This window comes from Seriola aureovittata, chromosome 22, assembly GCF_021018895.1.
Source record: "Seriola aureovittata isolate HTS-2021-v1 ecotype China chromosome 22, ASM2101889v1, whole genome shotgun sequence".
NCBI classification, from domain to species: Eukaryota; Metazoa; Chordata; class Actinopteri; order Carangiformes; family Carangidae; genus Seriola; species Seriola aureovittata.
The window spans coordinates 1,124,344-1,147,463 of NC_079385.1; the positions used below are offsets into that span (position 1 = coordinate 1,124,344).

At 43.8% G+C, this 23,120-nt stretch overlaps 1 protein-coding gene across 2 annotated transcripts in view; it reads left to right on the forward strand.

Annotated features, from left to right (window-relative positions):
* The window catches only part of slc41a2b (solute carrier family 41 member 2b), a 43,087-nt gene extending 21,315 nt beyond the window's left edge, over nt 1-21,772 (forward strand). For both annotated transcript variants that reach the window (XM_056368233.1, XM_056368234.1), the window contains exons 9-11: nt 4,400-4,531; nt 4,800-4,948; nt 19,853-21,772. In XM_056368233.1, the coding sequence (XP_056224208.1) occupies nt 4,400-4,531; nt 4,800-4,948; nt 19,853-20,038 (467 nt within the window). In that variant the 3' untranslated portion in view covers nt 20,039-21,772. The remainder of the gene's footprint in view (nt 1-4,399; nt 4,532-4,799; nt 4,949-19,852) is intronic.
* The last annotated feature ends 1,348 nt before the right edge of the window (nt 21,773-23,120 follow it).

Genomic DNA, 23,120 nt, shown 5'->3' on the forward strand with positions numbered 1-23,120 from the left:
TGACTCTAATTGGTTTTTCCGTCGAGACATATCCTGGACACAGAACAGCTGGGGAACCAAGCGTGTGTTGGTTTGTGCGGGCGAGGATGTTTTATTTTGTGTGCAGTGTCAGAAAAAAAAAACAAGTCGCTGAAAAACACGGGAAGAGAAGAGTCTTCTTGTGTATTTCAGCTGATTAAAACGGGTCATGTCCTGATAAAAACTACAGCTCCACAAAGGGCAGACAGGAAAGAGACAGTGAGAGGACACTCTGTGGGCAGGGAGATGTGCAGAGCTTTTTAAAGAAAGAGTGACAGGTTAAATGAAAAAAGAGAGAGAGAAAACCTTTTTTTTTATCGCTCTGAACTCCACTGTTTCATTTTAATACATTAGTGTAATGGAAGGTATCTATGGTCGCTTAAACTATATTAATATTGAAAGTCTTAAAGGCGTTCTGATATTGAAGAAGTGTCTGTCAGTCAATTTCCTCTTTCATTAGCTTCAGTCTATCATGTCACCTCACAAATGGACCTGGTGGGTTTTTTTTTTTCCTCCACACCAGCAACAGCTGTACATCCGTTCCATTCTCATGGACATGATATCTCAGATTGACACATTGACAGAACTTCTTCAAATTTGGCACAAACATTCACCTGGACTCAAGAACGAACTGATTAGATTTTGTTGGTTAAAGGTCAAAGGTCACTGTGACCTCACAAAACACTTTTTAGCCATTACTCAAGACTTCACACAGCAGTTATGACAAAATTTCACACAAATGGGTCATCTTATGTGTTGGGTGATGTTTTATGTTTCTTTATGTTCGACCTGTGCAGATACACAAAATGAAATTGAACCTGCAGCGGAGCAGGATGAGATGAGCAACCCCGCCCCCCCCCCCCCCCCCTCGGGCAGAGCAGGAGAGGGGGGGAGACCCCCTGCAGTTCCCCATATAGCCACGCTGCAGATCCTCCTCGTCTTCATTCCGTCTGTCATACCCAGTGACCTGAATAAGCTGGATCGCCCCCAAACCTCCTTCACTCTACCTCTGCCCCCTCATCCCTTACCTCCTTACCCCCTTGCTGTTTTGACATAAAAATAGGAGCAAAAATATAAGGTTCACATTTTCTTCTCATCACGTCCAGTGAATTCAGACAAGTCTACAAGTGGACATTTTGACTTGTCACAATAGGAAACACACACATGTAGATAATAAATCCATTTAGCTGTGTAAGCTTCAGGGTCCATGCTGGCTCACCGCGACACAGCCATAACTTACTGGGACACTGAGAACAGAGCCGTCACTGTGCCGACTGTGAAACATGGAGGTGGGAGTGAGCTGATATGGGGGTATGTGAGTACAAAGGCTGTAGGGGAGATGACATTTATAGATGGCACCATGAAGGCAAGTCAGTTTCCCCAAATACTGAATGAAAAGTCCCAGTGAGCCAGGCAGGACACCCTGAACGAATCGCACAAGAAGAGAAATAAATGTCTGACAATAGATAAATCAAGAGAGGTGTAACAGACAGACAATTGGGGTGTTAAGGGAATATTTCTTGGCGAACAACAGTTGGGTGCAGTAACCATGTGCATCTTCCTGAAGATTGGCCATCACACTGTCACGTCTGTAAAGAGACCAAAACCAAGACCAAGACCCACACCTGATCAGCCGCATGTAGTGTGAGGACAGGCGTGCGAGGCGAGGCAGAGTGAGTGTGAGTGCTCATTGTAACATTGTGTCTGTTTCCAGGCCCAGGAGCGTTTACAGGAGCGCTTGTAATGCTCCAATAAAATGTCAGCAGGCGGACAAAGAGCTACAATAGATTGATATAAGTGGACGTCACCCTGAGGCGTTGGCAGTGTCTAATTTAATATAGTCATCACAATAACAAGCTTGTTTAGAGCTGGGGGGGGGGGGATCTGAGACACACAGCCCGGTTTACAGCACAGTCACTATAGAAGATGTGTTTAATCGCTGCACAGCAAGAATTTAGGTGATGCATTTTTTATGATTCTGAATAAAGAAAGCTGTTTTCCAGCTCTGCTTAGGTCCAGTCTGAACAAAAAAGGCTCCTCCTCCTCCTCTGAGCAGCTCTGTGCCCATCTGTCTGCTCCTGTGTTGTTTATATCTGCAAGTATGCGAGTCCTGCTGCAGGGCTTAGTCACCAGACTGTGGCTAGGAGGATGAGAGGCACAGGAAGTTAGTCTGTGCGTTACTTGCTAAAGGGAAGGTGTGATCGCTGCAGCATGTGAATGTAAAGTAGCCACATTCACCCTGACTGTTCATCTGCTCGATGTTAATTAAGATTTTACATGAGGAAAATTGAGCTACAGAGCTGCTTTAAACAAGGACAATGATCGTTTCACTGTCTAGTAAAAATGTGGTAAATGTTTGTGACAGTGTGAAAAAAGATTAAGATATCATCAGTTAACCTTCCCCTCATTTCCTGAACTCAGCAGTGGTTCACATTGGTGATTAATACAAAGCAATGTTAAAGCCGTTGCTTTTAGAGGCAAGAAAAGGCAAAACTACCCAGTAACTAGGGAGGGAAAAAAAACTAAAAGATGAAAAGACAGAATATAGTGTGGCAGATTTTAGCTTTCTCTTTGTTTTCATCCCAGTAATTATCTTGCAGCTACTTTTATAGCTGTGTGTTGAGGTAATTGCTCAGCCCTTGCGCAAAGCTGCTGTAGCTACACTTTACTGGAGCTGATAGAAGTACACGCCAGAGATACAGCGACTACTGAGACACCGCATGGGGTCATTTTGGACTTGTTGTGTTTTGTTTCCGATAGTTGAGATTGTTTATAGCAAAGACAAGATTAAGAAAGTTGAAAAAAACAGCTTGTTGAGTAACACACACACACACACACACACACACACACACGTTGATCATTGCTCTCTGGGCTTTATTTTCATGGCGATGCAACGACCAGCACAAGTAGTGCTCCAACAGCATGGTAAAGTCCTGACTTTGAATTCCACTTTAGGAATCTGTTCAGTATTTTGGTGCACAGTGCAAACAGTGGCAAGAAAAAGTATGTGAACTCTGTGGAATGACCTGCTTTCTGCAGTGATTAATCACAAGTCACTAAGATAATATCACACAAACAATTATTATCTTTTGCGTCTTTATTGAACACAGTCATTAGATATTCAGAGCTCTGTTGGAAACAGTCAGTGAACCTTGGATTTAATAACTGTTGAACTTTCTTTGGGGCGGTACAGTGTTGCAGTGGATAGCACTGTCACCTCACAGCAAAAAGGTTCTGGGTCCGAACCCAAGGCCTGGGATAGGCCTCCTCCCACATACCAAACGTATGCAGGTTAATTGGCGACTCTAAAGTGCCCATAGGTGTGAATGGTTGATTGTCTGACATATGCCCTGTGGTGGACTGGCGACCTGTCCAGGATGTACTCCGCCCTCACCCAGTGACATCTGGGATTGGCTCCAGACCCCTGGAGTGGTATGGCTTCCAGTATCTGTTGATCAGACCTGCTCAATGTTCAGGAGGAGGTTTGGACAGTGGGAATCAATCATTGTTCAGAAAGTTGAGTTTTCACTTATGTAGTGCGCTTGTTGCTTCGCTTTCACCTTCTTACCAGTTCATCCCAAACCAGCTCCATGGGGGTTCAGGTCTGGAGACTGATGGTCTTCATCATGTGAAGCCTCTGCCTGGTTCTGTTCTTCTATTGTTAGCAGCACAGTTTGTTCCATCACTGTCTTTGTACAGACAGAGTGTGTGGCATTCATCAACCTGTTTACATTAACTTTTATTTGAAGATGAAAGTTCACCAACTTCTTCATCCCTGAAAAAGGCCTGAAGAGTTTTGGTCTTTGGTGAACTCAACATTTTTTTTATTTTTTTTTACCATGAGCTGTTTACCAGTGACCTTTGTACCATTAATCACTGGACTTTCAATTAAAACTGTAAAATTTTCTAAAACTTTTGACTAGTAGTGAATGTGTTGTGGTGATTTCAGTGGGTAGAATCTGATGCTGAGCTGAAACTCAAAACCTACACTGCAATATCTACAGTGGAGCTGTCAAGCAACCCTTGCCACCCTTCCGGTCAGGGGCTGCAGCTCTGCAGCACCACTTAGTTTGTTCTGATGGTGGAAAAAAAAATTAAACAGACATTTTTCACAGCAGCCATTTTAACCAGGTTTCCATACAAAATTGAGTGTTTAATGAATTCCCAGAAAATCTGCAAAAGAAAATGAATTAATGTGTGAGATGTTGAGATAATTAGTTGGTGGAGCTAATTTTCCAGTACGGTTACAGACAAAGTTCCTGAATGTAGAAAGCTGTGGAAAACACTTTTCAACATTTTCCACTGTTTTCTGATGTTTTATAAACCAAATCACTTACAAATTAATTGACAAAATAATCTTTCACATCTCTATGTCGTCCAGGTATCGGAGGGAACCTGGTGGCTATCCAGTCCAGCAGGATCTCCACTCACCTGCATTTCCACTGTGCTCCTGGGGAGGTTCCTGACGAGGCCAAAGGCTGCTACTACCCCTGCCGCACATTCTGTGGTACAGGTGAGTGCATAAGCACACGATTAGCATTTCATAAAGTCAATGTTCACATCAAACATGTGATCTCAGTGACTTTGACTGTGTCTGCAGGTTTGTTAAGCTTCAAACTGTTAGTTGTAAACAGCAGGTTTTCAACTTTTTACCCGGTGAGCTGCTGCATGTCTCTGTCTCCGTCCTACCAGGAAGTTTGTTTGTGTTTTAGAAAGACAGACATGGTTTCCTCACATTCACCATTAACATTATTTCCTCACTCCATGTTGTATTTTCTCAGGAGCCAATCACAGGTCTGCTCAGGTGCTCCTCCTTTTGGTGATTCCTGGTCACATAATCTTCCTCTACACCATCCACCTGATGAAGAGTGGCCACACCACACTGACACCCATCTTCATGTCTGTGTACCTGGCTGCTGCTATGCTGCAGGTGAGCACATGTTGACCTTAAAGGGATAGTTTTGGTTATTTGTCGTGGCATTGTGTGAGGTTCTTATATTACCTGGAGTAGATTTGATGTAGAGAAGCAGCAGGAGCACCTGTACAGAAGCTGAGTGATCAGCTGCTGTGGACAGCGTCAGCAGAAAAACATGTTTTAACCACTTTGAAAAAAACACTGTCAGTTTAAATGTATGCTTTATTTTCAATATTCCCCCTGCTTTATCTTGCTGTGACATTTTGTGAACTGTTGAACTTACTACTATTTACTTAACCATATTCCTACATATGAGTTCACTTAGGTCGCAGAGAGTCATAATCTGTGACTGCACCGTGAACTTTAGCAAGAGGCTCATTATTGCACCTGCACAAGCTTCACCTAACTTCATGTGCTGTTGATTTCTGTTATACTTACTCAGAATTATTATTTTCTTGTCAGTGGGAATATGAAGAAGTTTATATAACAGATGAATCACTGGATGTGTATCCTTCTCAACACTTCACAGGAGATGCAGGTGTGTGTATCTACAGTGTTGTGGTTTGGGGCGAAGAATCTGAAGGAATCTGACTTCTGTACGTTTTTGTTTTGGCAGCAGTCGAGATAATTACAAAGGAACGAGTTGAATTATGAATTACTGCTTTTACTTTCTCAGGTGAATCCTGATCTGTCTTCAAGTCAGGAATTTTAAGAATTTAGTTGGTATGTTTTTGTGCGTCGGACGCTTGCTTTGCTCAAAGGCTTTTCAAGGCTTCCCTAAATCTTTAATGTAGACATGGAACATTAGGATGTAATCCCAGCCACAGAGGAGCTGGAGACTTTCCAAGTCAATCTGGTCTGCAGCCAGCAGAGCTGATTTAAGGGTGAGCATCACATGGCAGAGATATTCTCAAGAGATTGCGCTAGGTGAAAGATTTTGGTTTCAGCTTCTTTCACATCCTAATATTTACAACTACTGAAGAGGGATCAATTTCATCAAGTGCATTAAACATCAATTTTCCCTCTGATTTCCAATTATCCTACAGGGTTTACACGCTGGGTAAGGCCAAAAGGCAGACAAGCCGCTGCATGTCGGAGTAATGAATGAACTTCTTTATTGTCTGTGTTGATCAGTCTTTGTAAAATTGGCAGAATTCTGCTCTAAATGATTGTTTCTTTCTGCACAGCTTCATAGCAGCAAAATTATTACAGAGCACTTGTTTATTGAAGCATGCTGCTGAAATGACTCATAGAATTTCATGTGCTTTGTCATCAGTGTATTTGTACAGACAGAATAGCAGACCCTAATTATTAGGCTGAATGCTGTACATAATATGTAAGTTCAATAGTAAATGTAGATTTTCCTGATGCCATCTTCAATCTGAGGCTCATTTTTAATACTGTGAGATGGATAAATGCTTCCCAGCAGGTACGCTTGTTTTTAAATCCTGCACATACGAACAGATGGACATGTTGTAGAGTCATATATTAGAGCTGGGAAATTCACAGAAAGTATCCAAACTGACATTTAGAACCTCTCACTGACTTCATCCTGCTCATGTCGGTTACTATACCAAAGATCTTCTTTAACTAAGATGATGCATTAGAAGCAGCGCCAATGATAAGAAATGGTCTGCTCTTCCTGTCTCCTAAGTGGGCGTGGTCATAACTGCTTGTTCATGTCAAAACATAAAAACAATCCAATACAACTCTAGATACAGTTTGAATGTAAAGCTGATTTTGCTGCCCGGTTTTATCTGCTGGCTTATATCTGATAAACCCAGTACAAGATCATATCAGTCTAATACTTTCTGTTTTCCCTCCAAAAACACTTCAATAATAATAACAATAATAGTATTATTACACAAACAAATACAAGTTTTATTTCAGTTTTAATTTATGAATTCACATATAAGTCCCTCTAAACTGTTTATATGGTTGGAAAGCGATGTCAGCAGTAAACTAGATCAGAAACGACAGAGAGATCTGTGTGGTGAGATCTCATGAGAGTTTGTTGCTGAGACAGAGACAGGTCTCGAAGTTTTCTGAAAAATACAATTTTAATGTCAGAACAATCTGAAATTCTGTGGCTTGTGAAAAATTGATCGAGTATGTATTTCAGTCACTTTGAGGTGAAAGAATCAGTGATCTGTGATCACATTCACTTCTTCCATTGGAGTGAACTGAATCAGACCTGCTGCTCGTCTCCTACAGGGGCAGAGAGGTGGAGAAACTCTGTCTCTGACTATATTTTCCCCTAGATGTGTGTCCATGATCTGTTCCCTTAAAAAATACTACCTCATGTTCAGTCATACCCCTGGATGGGACATCCAACTAATATTAGTCCACCTTCATTCAAAGCAAAGCTGGCGATATGGACGACACAAGTGCAAACAGTGAGCCTCAGACTACGTCCACACTAAGCAGTTTTTATCGCCTAACCCTGTCATGCACATTCATGCCCTACTGTTTATCTTGCTTTTAATTTAATGCACAGTGACAGTAGTAAGTAATGAACAGTCACTGTATTACACTATCAGCTGGCTTTGGTTCCATTCTGTGTAGTTTGTGAGTTATTTGCCTCCAGGAGAATCTGTGAGAACTCTGTGACAATGTCACATTCACCCCCCAGACATATAGATACAGGGATCAGCTAATAGCAGAGGAGTAGAAGAAATAGCATAGCACTACTACAACTAAGTGATACAATGTATGGGACAAATTTCCAACTTTGATACTCATTAATATTGTGTCACTGGTCTTTGCCTGTGCTGTGTCTGGTGAAGTGAAGCTGACAGTTCCATCTTTGAACCACTCTCAGTGAAGGTGGAGACTCTGGGGACTGAAGTCACTTTCAATGTTTTCAGTCTCGACTTACTGTTCTGAAAACTAAAATATGTTGGGACAGACTGTCAAGGGGAAAGGCAGAGGGACAGTGGAGCAACAATTTTAACTGTGCGGGGGTTGAGTGTCAGTGACATGGTTTTCACACATAAAAACTGGGTGTGAAATTCATCTACTCTTACTTCCTGATTGAGAAAGCTGGATCAGGCCTTGAGTCCCGCCCAGCACCTGCTTGCTCCAGGTTGACAGGTGAAAGAGCAGAGAGTATTAAGATGGTTAGAGGAGGAAACATCAGAGAGGCTCAGCCACATGTTTGAGCCTCAGTCAGACCCAGACTCAGAGCAATTAGCATAGTTAGCATCTTTCAGAACAGTTAGTGTAATAAGCATCTTTTATTTGCATTTGGTAGCTTGTAACTAGCAGTGGCTGACACAGTGTTAGCAGTTATGCTAATGCTAAATCTGGCTCTCTTTACTAACAAGGTTTCAGGTTTATTTAGCCCCGCCCCCTGCCCCCACAAGTTGACAGGATTGGTTCCTTAGGTTTGTGATGTATGAAACCTTGGCTGTCTGAATCTGTTTTTTTGAGACTGTCATTGGTTCACTAAAGTTCAAGGTGAAAACACTCAGTCATGGTGTTGATGATTATTTCTCTCATCGTATGTCTTGTATTATAGACTGCTCAAAAAAATTAAGGGAACACTTAAATCACACATCGGATCTTGATGAACGAATTATTCAAGTTAAAAATCTTTACTGATGTACACTGTATAATTTGTTGAAAACAAAGTGACGTAACAACGGTCAATGGAAACCAAAATCATCAACCCACTGAGGGCTGGATTCACAATCGCACCAAAAATCAAAAGTAAAAATTCAAATCACAGGGTATTCCAACTTGCATGAATTTCGTTACGGCATCTCATAATGTGACTCAGTAGTGTGTATGGCCTCCGCGTGCCTGTATGCACTCCTGACAACGTGTGGGCATGCTCCTGATGAGTCAGCTGATGGTGTCCTGGAAGATCTCCTCCCAGACATGGATCAGGGCGTCAGTGAGCTCCTGGACAGTCCATGGGCGGTACCTGGCGGTGTCGGATGCACCGATACATAATGTCCCATAGGTGCTCAATTGGTTTTAGGTCAGGGGAACATGAGGGCCAGTCAATGGCATCAATGCTTTCATCATCCAGGAACTGCCTACACACTCTGGCAACATAAGGCCGGGCATTGTCCTGTACCGGGTACATAACAGCAGTCAGGGTACCGTTGGCTATGACATGGAGGTCTGTGTGACCCACCAAGGATATCCCTCCCCAGACCATAACTGACCCAACTCCAAACCGGTCATGATGTATGATGTTACAGGCAGCATAACGTTCACCACGGCATCTCCAGACTCTTTCACGTCTGTAACATGTGCTCAGTGTGAACCTGCTCTCGTCTGTGAGACGGGTGAACGGGGCGCCAATGGCGCACCTGCCAGTTCTGGTGTTCTCTGGCGAATGCCAATTGAGCTGTGCGGTGCTGGGCTGTGAGCACAGGTCCCACTAGAGGACGTGGGGCCCTCATGCCACCCTCATGGAGTCTGTTTCTGACAGTTTGGTCAGAAACATGCACACCAGTAGCCTGCTAGAGGTCATGTTGTAGGGTCTGAGCAGGTACCAGTCCTGCCGCCGGGTTGATGCCCTTCTACAGCCCTGTCCAGCTCTCCTTGTGTAATGGCTGTAATGGCCGGTCTCCTGGTATCTCCTCCATGCTCTGGAGACTGTGCTGGGAGACACAGCAAACCTTCTTGCAACCTCACATTTGGATGGGCCATCCTGGAGGAGCTGGACTACCTGTGCAACCTCATTGGGCTGCAGGTACGGCCTCATGCTAACTAGAGAAGAATCAGTCAGGAAGGAGAAGGAGAGAGCAATTGTCTGGCCACCACATGCAAAACCATTACTTTTTTGGGGTTGTCTTGCTTTTGCCTCTCCATTGCACCTGTTGTCACTTTCATTTGCACCAAATCAGGTGAAATTGATTGGACAGATTGATATCCCTGAAGTTTAACTGACTTGGTGTTATACTATGATGATTAACTGTTCCCTTCATTTTTTTGAGCAGTGTATATAAAACACCATATGGACGTTAACGAGTTTAAAACACTTGAATTACATCAGAGGTTCACATTAGAAAGGGGTGCAGTAAAATGAATCTCATCTCACATTTCCCCTAGGAGCATTGGTGATGCAGGGACTGTACTCACAGGGCTTGTTGGTGAACTGTTGTCGCTTTAAAGCTAACAACCTAACAACTTAGCGTCAGTTAGTCACAGTAACTCCTGGAGCATCTCTCTATTTACTCTCTCCTGTTCTGTTTTCTTTCTTTACCATTATACATTTTAAAACCTTGTGTGATGAGCCTCTAAGGCTGCTGTGGCAGAAGGGACTAGACTCTTGAAAGGCAAGTCCTTCATGAAAACTGTGTATCAGTGTTAAGTGGGGGTGGCGGATGATCTGCGTCCATGGTCATTTATAAGGAACATTTACTTGAATATCTTTTTCTTCTCTATAGATGTTTCAGCTCTGGGTAAGAGAAAAATCTAAGTGGCTCAGTTTAGACACTTGAATGAGATAGACAGCAGCATTAATTATATCTGTCAATAGCCTCAGTCACTGCCCTCTAAAGACCCCAGTGTATCACTGCATATCTGAAACTGCAGTGCTTTATCCAGATGCATTCCATCCTGTGACCTGCTGTAACCCTCAGTATAACCTGCATTTCAAATATCCAACACACACTCATATCTATGTCAGATTCAGTGTACATATACAGACCTTACGATAACATTTCATATTCTCTCTCTGTGCTCGACATGGAGTGAGACACATTTTGGCAAAAAAAAAAAAAAAAAAAAAAAGTGAAAGTACTGTAACAGTCTGTTTCTTTAATAGCAGCGATAAGCGGAAACTGCACATGGTGCAGTTTGATAATGTTCTATTTAAAGTGAAAGCCATAAAAAATTAGGGGAGAAATTGAAACATTTCTGCAGAATAGCTGTACTCATTGTGATATCTGTGCGAGCCTCGCAGCAGAGGCAGTGAGCAGAGAAGGAGAGAAGGTAGTTAAAGTTTGCTCATGTGGTTGATCGTTTCACACAAACCTATAGTGAATAAATGACCAAGGACATATAGCACAAACATGAAAATCTAACTCTGCAACAACACAACATGATGTAACAATGCAAGCCCACACTGCATATTTAGACTAAGAATGATGCAGAGCAAAATAAATCAAGGCAACATAATGCAATAAGACACTGAGGTGTCAAAAAACAACTTGGCACAAGAAGATTTGACAGTTTGTGAGTCAAGAAACTCTGATACATAAAGTTTAACAGTGATGAATATGAAAGACTACGGTAATGTAATGTTATGTTCCATGGGTCAGGACTTGATCAGATACAAGCCAATAAAGGCTCTTTAAGAACAGGTGAACTCCTCTTTCTCTGAGGCCCAAACCTCATTATTTGAGTGAAAGCTCATAAATGTTACTTTGACAGATCAGAGATCTGGAAAATTTAAGCTGTGAGAAAGTTGCTGGATCTGTATGTCACATTGCTCGGCTATGCTCAGAGGTCAGACACAAAGACACTAATTTCTCCATTACAATCATATAAACCTTCTGTCTCTGGGCAGCACAGTCACAGTTTTCTTGCACTTGTGCTTCCACTGAGAGGTCAAGTCCACAGGTATTACAGTATGAACAGTGAATGAATTCAGTGATTAATTTCTGTTTTTGCCAGTGTTGTTGTCGAGTCACTAAACCTCAAGTCCGAGTCACCAAAGAGGAGTCTGAATGGCTACAGACAAGGCAGATTTCAGCAACCTATCACTCCTCTGTAGCACCTCAGTATTGGTCCTGTGTGCTGTGTTTGATGTGCAGAATAAATGCCTCTTACTCTATTGTACAGTTTTCTTGACCTGGACTAGACTGCCATGAGACTTGACTCTCTGACAACTTGACTTGACTTGAATTGAACTGGTAGTTTATCTAACAGTGATGGATTTCACTGTCTCTGGAGAGTAGTTCCTTTAAGGCAGAGGCCACTGAGCATGCTCAGACACACATTTCTGTTTACACTACTTTGCTAGCCTGTTGTGCTACATATCATAAGCTGCTGGCTTTGGACTAAGGTTTTCTGAGAGATGTAGAATGTCCAGGACGAGTATGAATGCATGTCTGATGAACAAAATGAGACAATTGTCGGATGTGATGGATTCCTTCATTCTGTAGCTGGAGTATTCAGAGCAGGAAATACAACACAGGCTCGCTGAGCACCTGAACAGAACTAAGGGAGACTAGTGGTGCAGCTGCAGTCTGGGCTATGCAATGCCAACCAAGGTAGAATGTAGATGCTGCAATGATTGGGAGCCGATGCTGGAGCTGCAAGATGTGTGGGACCAGGATGAACTTTGATGTGTTTCACACGGCCTGGATCTCTGCACAGCTGAGACCCAGAGTGTTGGAGACTCTTTTCAGCTTGGGCAAAGCGAACTCACAGTTTTTGACAGGATCTGAAGGGAAGAAGTGTGTGATTATGTGGTGCAGGTATTCCCACAATCAGGTACAGAACTCTTAATTTTGTAATGCAAACTATAAAAGCTGAAGAGGATTGTTGACAATATGAACAGTAGGGGTAAGGGGTGGACCCGAATGCGGAGGAAGAACCAGTGTCAAGGAATTTATTAACAAAAAAAACAAAATCAATACATGGGACGAAGCCACTGACGAAACAAACAACAAATCTCATCACCAAGAAAGTCCAAAAACCCAAAACCCTGGAGCCTCCAGGCTGAGACCATGACAGTACCCCCCCCTTCCAGACGTCCCCAGGGTGGGAGGAGGGGGTCCGGAGGAGGGACACAAGGGACAAAAGGGACCTCCGGGGGCCGGCCACGAGGATTGACCGGGGGCAGAGGAGGTGGTCGGACCGTAAAAACGGAAGGGGGCTCCGGAGGCCACGAGGATGGACTGGGGGCAACTCTTATGGATAGGCTGGGCAGTTCAATGGGACGACACGGAGGTCGGGCAAACGGACGGAGCCGTTCTGGAGGCCGACAGCAAGGACCGGGCCTCTCTGGAGGTCGAGGTGAAGGCCAGCATTGCAGGCAGAGCCCCTCTGGAGGGCGAGCAGGACGACGGCGACGAAGTCGTGGTCTCTCCGGAGGTCGAGCCAGAGGATGGCGTCGCCCCTCTGGAGGGTGACCAGGAGCCGACTGGGTACCAGGGGCAGGAGTCAGCTGGACCGCTGTCAGGACACGAGGAACAGGGATCGGCCAGACCACTGGAGGCGGCACAGAGTCAGGGACCACTGGACGCGGCACAGAGTCAGGGACCACCGAAGGCGGTACAGAGTCAGGGGCCACCGGGGGCGGCACAGAGTCAGGGACCACCGGGGGCGGCACAGAGTCAGGGGCCACCGGGGGCGGCACAGAGTCAGGGACCACCGGGGACGGCACAGAGTCAGGGACCATCGTAGGCGGCACAGAGTCAGGGAAACACCGGAGGCTGCACGGAGGCAGAGGCCACCGGAGGCGGCGCCCCGGCGGGAGTCAACAACACCAAGAGTCACGTAGGCTGAGTCAGGGCAAGAATCAATGGGGGTGGCACCCTGGCAGGAACCACGAGTGGAGGTGACGTCACGGCTGGAGCCAGGAGAGGTGGTGACGTCACATCAGGAACCAGGAGAGGCGGTGACGTCACATCAGGAACCAGGAGAGGTGGTGACGTCACACCAGTAGCTGTCGTCGACGCCGCCGGGGAACACGGAGCAGCGGCTGCCAACACCACAGGAGGGACGGGAACAGTCGTTGACGCCGCTGGAGAACACGGAGCAGCGGCCGTTGACACCACAGGAAAGACAGGAGTAGTCGTCGATGCCGCTGGAGAACACGGAGCAGCGGCTGTTGACACCACAGGAAAGACAGGAGTAGTCGTCGACGCTGCTGGAGAACACGGAGCAGCGGCCGTTTAAACCAGCGGTGGGACAGGAACAGTTGTCGACGCCGCTGGAGAACACGGAGCAGCGGCCGTTGACACCACAGGAGGGACAGGAACAGTCGTCGTCGACGCCTCCGGGGAACACGGAGCAGTGGCCGCCGACACCACAGGAGGGGCAGGAACAGTCGTCGACGCCGCCGGGGAACACGGAGCAGCGGCCGCCGACACCACAGGAGGGACAGGAATCGGCCGGACCGCCGATAGGGAACGAGGAGCAGGGATCGGCCGGACCACTGACTGGGAACCAGAGTCAAGAGTCAGCTGGGCCGCCGACAGGACACGAGGGACAAGATTCGGCCGGATCGCCGACAGGAAACGAGGAGCTGGAGTTGGCCGGACCACTGACTGGGAATGTTGTGTAGGAGTGGGTTCAGCAGGGGCTGGACCACCAGCAGTGTCTCTCCTACACCGCCAGGGCTTCCTACCCTGCAGGGAGCGAGGTCCCCCTCGGGCCAGCCAGGTTCCCTCGTAGGTTCTCCAACCATAGTCCAAGCCTGCTGACCCGATCCTGTAACTCCTAATCCCCATGGATTTACGGGCCATCGGCGAAGCAGGCGAGGCAGGCGAGACAGGCGGAGCTGCGCGGCTGGCCTGCTCGGCGTGCTTAGCCGCCTCTCTACAAAAAAACTCAAAAAGAGTTATTACCTCCGCTGAGTCCTCTGCTGGTGGTTTCATTCTGTCACGGGTTTGAGGTAAGTAGGGGTAAGGGGTGGACCCAAATGCGGAGGAGGAACCAGTGTCAAGGAATTTATTAACAAAAAAAACAAAATCCATACATGGGACGAAGCCACTGACGAAACAAACAACAAATCTCATCACCTAGAAAGTCCAAAAACCCAAAACCCTGGAGCCTCCAGGCTGAGACCATGACAGAATCATGTTCCTAAGCATGTTCAGTGGCCCCTGCCTTACAAGAAGTACTTCTCTTAGTCAGTGGACCGCTTTCTACACTATGGTGTGTTACTAGTGTTTTCAATAGTTTAGCCAACAATGGACCTCTATGGCTCAGAGGAATAAGATGTATCAGCCTCTGGAGGCAACACGGCACACACACAAGGCAACACTTGTTAGTTGGACCAATTCATTGTATTTTGGTCTTTTCTAGGAATCTTAACTTCATAGAACAAATATTTATAAGTTTGTGTAAGTGGTTCTTGAAAGAAGCCAGATGATGACAAAAGGTTCCTTTTTCTTTGGTACCACATTTTTTCACTCTTAAATGCATCCGTTGAACATACTCAAATACAAAGGAAAAGTCATAATAAATCTCTGGTGTCTATGTACTTTGTCGTCATTTCTGAGTACAATTTTATTCAGGTCATACACTAGAATGAGTTATTCTACAATATCAGATCAATGAAGTGAAACAGCTTGTAACGGTCTGGAAATCAAGCATTTCAGTGAGCAGTTATTTCGAAGAGCGCGGCTAAATCCAATTATGTTCAGATGATAAGTACTTGCGGTGTTCTGAAGCAGCAGTAGAGTGACATTAAGCAGGACCGCGTGTGTTCTTTCAGGCAGGAATTGTAGGCTTCCTTGAGCACACGTTTGAGGGGTTGTGTATACTTGCATGATTAATCAAGACACAAAGACAGAGGGGGGCTCAGAGAAGAAAATCTGAGCAAACAGAGGAGGGAATTTTGTGAGAAAACATCTTAAAACTCGGATTGTATTGGAGAAAACACATGAACATGCCAAACTGGCAAAAACGTCTTATATGCAGTGGCCTCAGAAGGTATCCAGAGTCCTTTACTTTCTGCACACTATATAGTGCTGTAGATTTAATTTTGAATGGATAAAAACACTCAATAACTCATAAGGACAAGTGAAACAATGTTTTTATATTTGCAACATTATTACAAATGAACAACGGAAATCTCTCATTCACAAAAATATACAGATCGTCTGTTTTGACAAATTGTGGTCAGTCGCTTCCTGATGGCTTTTATTATACTTGAGCTGTATCTAGAAGAAAAAACTGTAGCAGGAGGTCCAGCATGAGGATCATCAATGTATCAGAGAAGACAAAGACCGGATGCATTGGGGTTCCCGGGCTGTGACGACTTTCTAACCTGTATCATGGAAGAGAGGGTTCACCACTTTGGAAAAGTTCCTCTGGCTCGCACGGGAGAAAGACAACATCCCTCTGGATAAGGTCTCTTTCTACTCATTACAGCGCCAAACTTCAGCACAATATTGAAGAATTCAGTGAAGTGAAAAAGATCCTGCAGGAGAGTGATTCTGACTACACCCTTTTTAACCTGCCAAACATAAGATTAAACACGAAGGACCTATTAGATTCTTTTCTTCACCAACCAAAGTTCAAAGTTGCTGAAATGGAGAAGTGAGTAAAGACATTTTCATTTCCCTACAGTGGAAAAAACAAGGACTTGGCATGAACAGTTTCTATTATGTTATCAGGGGGTGTTTAGAGCAGATCCATATCAGTATTCAACTATCCTATTTCCTCAAAAAGTGGGTGGGGCCTTTATTTACCTCAACTGCAGGAGGTAACAGGTTTTTTAGAGTTAAGTCTTAATTTTTCCAGGCTGGCGTGGTGTGTTTGCCCACTGCCAGACCCACACATTCTTGTTCTTTTTCAAGTTGCTACATGAAAGAAAATTTCATGATTGCACATTTTGGAACATGATTTTATCTCAGGCGTGAGAGTCGGAGGAATTACAATCAACTTCTGCTACAGCAGCCACAACAAACTGAGTAACATTCAGTCAGCTGGATATTTCCATTTACTTCCTGTGTAAGTGAGGTGTCGTTGGATAAATTGACATATGTAGGTGAGCGTCGGCATCCCAGAAGATCAAACAGCTTCATCTTTTAGATGCTTCTTCTCTCTTGCCACTCTGCTATGATTAAGTAACCAGATACAGTACCAGAGAGAGAGAATATGATGGAATCGGTACTTTGTTAAATTTCAAATTTCTCTTTCATTTATTGCTTCTTTTGGCAAAATTTGGAAATTGGATGTATCTGCCTCCTTAAACCACAAAACAGTCTGAAACTTTGCACTCAAGTCTCCGTCTTTCCCTTTGTGTCTAGTGCTGTTTGTCCAAGGAAAAAAAACAAACTAATATCCTCGATGGAAACCCGTGTATCGTAAATGATGGATTGTAGTTGACAGTTTTGAGGCGGACGATGGTACAAAAGCAGCAACTGCAACAACAGAGAGGATGTCCAACTCTGCCGCCCTGTCATCATGAATAAAAGACAAAGCTACAACCCTTCGCTCACAGAAAAGTCAGCTTTGACAGGTTGTTGTTCACCTGTGCGACGCTTTCATCTTGTCATGAATGAACATTATTGGAGAGGAAAGCAGGACGCCATGTTGTTTAACAGGATTACTCAACTTCAAAGACAGAGCTGTCAACAGGTTATCAGAACTCATACATTTGTGTTTTTTTCCTACACAGAAAAGGATGTATTGTCATCATCAATTTTCCCTGTTCTGTCCTGATACCATCATCCCTGCTTGTATTCTTAACATGTCAGTATCTTTCACTAACTGCAATATTTTTTTGTTTTTATAATGTTTGCACTGCCAACTGCCGGACAGCTCATTCCCCTTAAATTATAGACTCATCCTTATCTTTTAATAGACTGGTCTTTTTCTCTCGGCACCATTCCCTCCATGTGTGGAAGCTTGAATTATGAATACCACTATCTTCACTCCTCTGTCGGTTTGTCTGCTGCATTACTCCTCTGTTTCCACTACACTTTAAGTGTTTGTGCCATTCTACATGGCATTTGAAGCACTTGTTGATAACACAAACTTTTTTAATTTCTCTGTCTTGCTCTTCTCTCTGTTCCTTGGTTATGAATTACACTTAAGTCTGCCTCTTGTTCTCCTTTCGTTTGCCATGATGGTCTTTATTACTGCCATGAAGAAGAAAAGAAGAGTAGACAGGAGCTTTAATAATCAAGTCAAAAGATAGAGAACATAAATAAATAAATAAAATTACAACCAGGAGATGACACGTTCAGGCCCAGATCTTCAACATACTGGGTAAATTACCCTAACAACAAGCCTAATTATCACTATCATGTAATTTAGAAGAACATAACAGTCTACCATGCTAACAGTTCTGTGAAGCTGCACTGAGGCACAGTGTAAATGCTGATGTCAACATGCCAACATGTTCGCAATGACAATACTGACATGCAGATGAAGCAGATTTAATGCTTACCATGTTCCCCATCTTCTCATCGTTTCCTAATTAGCAGGGTTATAGTAGTTTAATATTTTGTTTTGACTTTTTGGTTTTAATTAGTTTTTAAAGCAGATTTGTTTGGTTAGTTTTTATTTTTTTGGAAAATTTTAGTTCAGTTTTTATTAGTTTCAGTGTTAGTTTTAGTTTTTTGTAATATGAAGGATTTGTCAGGGGCCAGATTCAAAAATGTCAGAAAAAGTAGGAAAACTAAGCAAAACACCAACCATTTACCATTGACAAGAAAAAATCAGCTGGACACAACAACAACAACAACAACACCAACAACAACAACAGAATGGATGGCTTTGAGAAGCATCTACTTAACTACGACCTCACTCCATCACCACCTGACACCATCACGTCTCCACTGAAGTTACTAATAAGAGAGTGATAGATTGAACCTGGAACATGTGACTACAGAGATGGTTCATTTGTGAGCCACTAACAGTGAAGTTGTTGGTATCACCAGAAGGAACCCTGAACTGTTGTTTCAAAGTATTTATAACTTTGGTAAACTCCAGATTTACATACGCCTCTAGGAAGCAATTCCAAACTAGTCTAGACAAGCTCACTGCCCCTCTCCTCCTGGCTTCCAGCTCATCTCCTCCCTCGTAAGCCTCAGCCAGCAGGAGGCTCTTTCAGTTGCCTCTCCTGACCTTTGAACTGCTTATCTCCTCTCTTGGCGTCTTGCCAACCATCCTGGTTAGCAGTATGCAGTGATGCCCTCAATGTACAAACCTTTCAGTTAACAGTTTCCTTTTGCTATGATTCATATTATGGTAAACATGATATTCACACATAAAAAGTGGGAAAAAAATCTACTCTTCTACTCTTACTTCCTGATTGAGAGATCTGTATCAGGCCTTGAGCCCCGCCCACCACCTGCCGGCTCCAGGTGGACAGGTGAAAGAGCAGAGAGCATCAAGATGGTTAGAGGAGGAAACATCAGAGAGACTCAGCCACATGTTTGAGCCTCAGTCAGACCCAGACTCAGAGGAGGAGTCTGTTGAGACCAGCATCAGACTAGCAGACATATCAGAACGGTATAGCATAGCATAGTTAGCATCTTTTATTTGTTTATGTTGTAGCTTGGGCAGTGGCTGTTAGTGGTTGTGCTAATGCTAACTCTCTCTCTCTGTACTGACAAGGTTACAGGTTTATTTAGCCCCGCACCCCGTCCCCACAAGTTGACAGGATTGGTTCCTTAGGTTTGTGACGTATGACACCCTGGCTGTCTGAATCTGTTTTTATTAGACTGTCATTGGTTCACTGCAGTTCAAGGTGAAAACACTCAGTCATGGTGTTGATGATTATTTAACTCATCATATGTCTGGTATTATATAAAAACATCATATGGATGTTAACAAGGTTAAACACTTGATTTTCAAAGGAGGGGTCTTTAATTTTGAGGTAGTACCTCAGTGAAAGTGTTCATTTTGCAAGACATAGTGTGAATGTATTTAGTGAAATGCACAAATTTATATATATATTTTTTTTTTTTTAAATATGTGTGATATGAACGTCATTTGTTTAATTCATGCAGAAACCGAAGGGCAACAATTTTCCATACGGGGCTGATGTGACTGTGACAACCAGTGGAAACTCTTAGCAAGAAAGCGAAGAAGGGTGTCAAACTAGTTGTTTACCATAGACTTTTCATTCCTGCTCTGTGTTGACTGTATGTCTTGTTTGTCTTTGCTTTCCGACAGATGTGAATCCACCTGAGTAACCATGTGGGCTTCCTGCAGGATCTCCATGTTAGGAAGCTGCAGTCTAATGCTGCTTTCTTTCTCTTGCAGGTGTTGCTGTTGTTATGTATAGCAGACTGGATGGTCCATTCCATGTGGCGGAGCGGCAAAGACCCGGACAGTTTCTCCATCCCTTACCTAACGGCTCTGGGTGACCTGCTGGGCACCGCCCTGCTGGCGCTCAGTTTCCACTTCCTATGGCTCATAGGAGACCAGGACAGCGATGTGGGAGACTGAGGCAGACAGCAGCGTGACGGGAACTCTGCTGTCTGCCAACCGACATCTCACACCTTTAAGCCTTGTGGGAACGTGGTGCTCTCTGTCACCAGCCAGCACATTCCTCTGCTTCACCGACTGGATGAAACTTCACTTCAACCACGTGATGGTTTAGAAGCTTTTTTCTGCTCCGTTTTTTGTTTGTTTTCTACACACAAAAGACATTATATTTCATAAATATAGACTGTTCTCAGTAGCATTCTGATCTTCATTATTTGCACCAAAGCACTTGCGTATTAAATCGCTGGTTTAGTTCAGAGGAGCAGGAAAAACCAGCCAGCACCCACAATGCTGAGGAAACCTGGCTGCTGTCTACTCTGCCAGCATCAATCGGAGGTCTTCTCTCTGGCTGGAATATATGTTGGGGATTTACCACCCATCGTGTCACAAAATTTGTTTATGTATTATGCTTTATACCATTACATCAGTGGAGGGTCACAGACAGTTGGGGTGGAGGCCAGGGGAGGTGAAGCCTGCCATTATTTTGCTTGTTGAACAATTTTCGTATGGTTTTGTTTCCCTCTTTCTAACCTGTCTCCTGGTTCTCAGCCTTTTTCACTCTGGGGGCCAAATCCAGTCTCGAGGACTAGCACTGTAACTGTGTTTACTCTGAACCAAGAGGAGTCAGACAATTTTATTCCAAGAGTTAATCTAGTGAATGATGTTTACACAAAAATGCACACAAATATGAGAAATAAGAGTGATAACTTCATTTAAATCAAGTTTAAACGTATCTTTGCAGCCTAACAGCCAACACTTGACTGTACCAGGGCACAGCCAGTTGTTGAGAATTTGCTAAACCACCCCAAACAGTGATTGTCCAATCATAGCTTAGCAGCTATAACCAGGTCCAGACATGCTTGCTGTACAGCATGTTTTGGATTAGTCCACATGTTGAAGCCGTGTGCGTGGGGCTGTATAAAGAGCTCAGAGGGTGGTCTCACCTTCCCAAACCCAAAACACAAGAGCCAAAAGAACTGACGCTGTCTACTCTAATGTAATCTGTAAACATTCACATCTCCAGCTAAGCATCCCGTCACTGGTTAGTCAGCATTACATAGATGGCCAAAGGGCACATCATAAACTATCTACTACAGGTAGGGCTACAGGTGACAATTAAAAAAGCTGTGTTGCACATCCATTTTGCAAAATCATGTGTGAAGATTTGATGTGGAGAAGTTTGACGACAAGTTTCTCGTGTAACATTTGGTGAGAACATGAAAACAAGTACATAAACTCAGCAGCCAAACAGCATTTAGTTAGAATGAAAGACATTTATCTTATCATACAAATAACACAAGGACTGACTTCTTCACTGTAATACAAGAACAAAGCTGTTTCCACATGATCGTCATCTCAGCAGCTTTAGCCTCAGTATTACAGTACAACGCTATTTATGTAGCCATCAAGTGCACCATCAGTGACAGGTGTAGCAACATGAGCTAATGAGATCAGGGCTTGGTGAATTGTCAAGGTTTACTTTGGATCAACCAATCAGCAGAGATGTTTACGTCATGTGTTCCTTTCATCTTTGCAGTCTCAGCTTCCTGTTTTATTCTGTAAATGTTAACACACTTCTCTAAAACAAGGCATGAAATTCTTTGTATATTATGTCTCCTGCATTCCCTTCATTCATTCATTCGTTCGGTCATTCATTCATCTCCTCTGACCGTTGGTCTTGTCTGTTATCCTCAGTGGGGGGTGGGGGGGGGGGGGGGGGGGGGGGGGGAGTTGTGCACACCGCACTCCAGTGGGTGTTTGTGTGTCAGTAACATGCTGTTTACATGTATGTGTTGTGTCCACATCAATACACACAGTTTAATTAGCAGTTTTAGCAGTCAGTCTGGTTTCCTCCTCATATCAGACTGATATAATCAGTGTAAACATCACCTGATTAAACACCTGATTCAAGGTCAGAGAAAATTGATCTGGATGAAGCAACCTGATTATGAAGTCAGTCGCTGTTGCTCCAGGAGTAATGACGGGGATATCTTTCCTTATGTTTAAGTAAACCACCTCTTCACTCTTAATAATCCAGCAGCCTGTTATGTGCATGTGAATGTGGCCACTGGTCCTCTTCAACTCCAATATGTGCCTCTAGAGATTGACTGGTTGACAAGGTATTTCTCTCTGTCACGCCATTAATGCCATTTTCTTTCTACAACATTGTAATACAGTGCAATGACTTGATGATCTTTTTGTACTCACTTGCAGTTGTACAGCAGTGACTATTATATTTTTTGAAGCGTTTCATTCCATTTTAATTATTGGCATGAAACTACTTATAAATATTATTAAAGCTCTCGTGGGTAAAGTGGAGATCTTCTCTTTTGGGATGAAATGTTTTGTTTGCTGTTGTGGCTCACATGGGCCGATAATGTCAAAATAAATGTCCTTCAGTTGAACAGCATCTCATTCCAGGTTATTTTTCCTTGAAGGGATCAGCCATCCTTTTATCCACATAGCAGTAGTCATTACTGTATTGAAAGGGTAAGATGTCCATGACCTCTGTGTTTTCTATGTTCTAAAATGATCGTTAGTGCTCACCAACCTCTTCCAACTCAAGATCACCTCAGCTGTGAACAAAGAAATTACTCACTGACTGCTCTTTTATGTTGCAGTGCAAACAACTGTACAGAATGCTATCACTTCAACCCAATAGGAGCAGTCAAACTAGCCTTAGCATAAGCAAGCCACATGTGGGTAGATTAGCTCATCTTAGCCTCTGTACAAAAACATTACCAAATCAACCAAAAGGCAGTGAGAACCTGAATATATATTCCAGAAGAATATGGAAGTTTAACACAACTCACATCTGATGATGTTCCTCTTTCTACACCTACTTACTAGTTCTGGCTGGACCATGTTTGAAATGCTAGAGGCCTTTTAATATGAAGGGATACAGGAAATAGTGTAACTTCATCACTCAGTCAGTCAGTCAGTAAGGGACGTTGTTTATAAGGCAGGATACGTTGTTGTGGTTCATCTCAAACAATGAAATCTGGCTCCCTTCAAGGAGTCGTAACTCCCATCTCTATTGAGG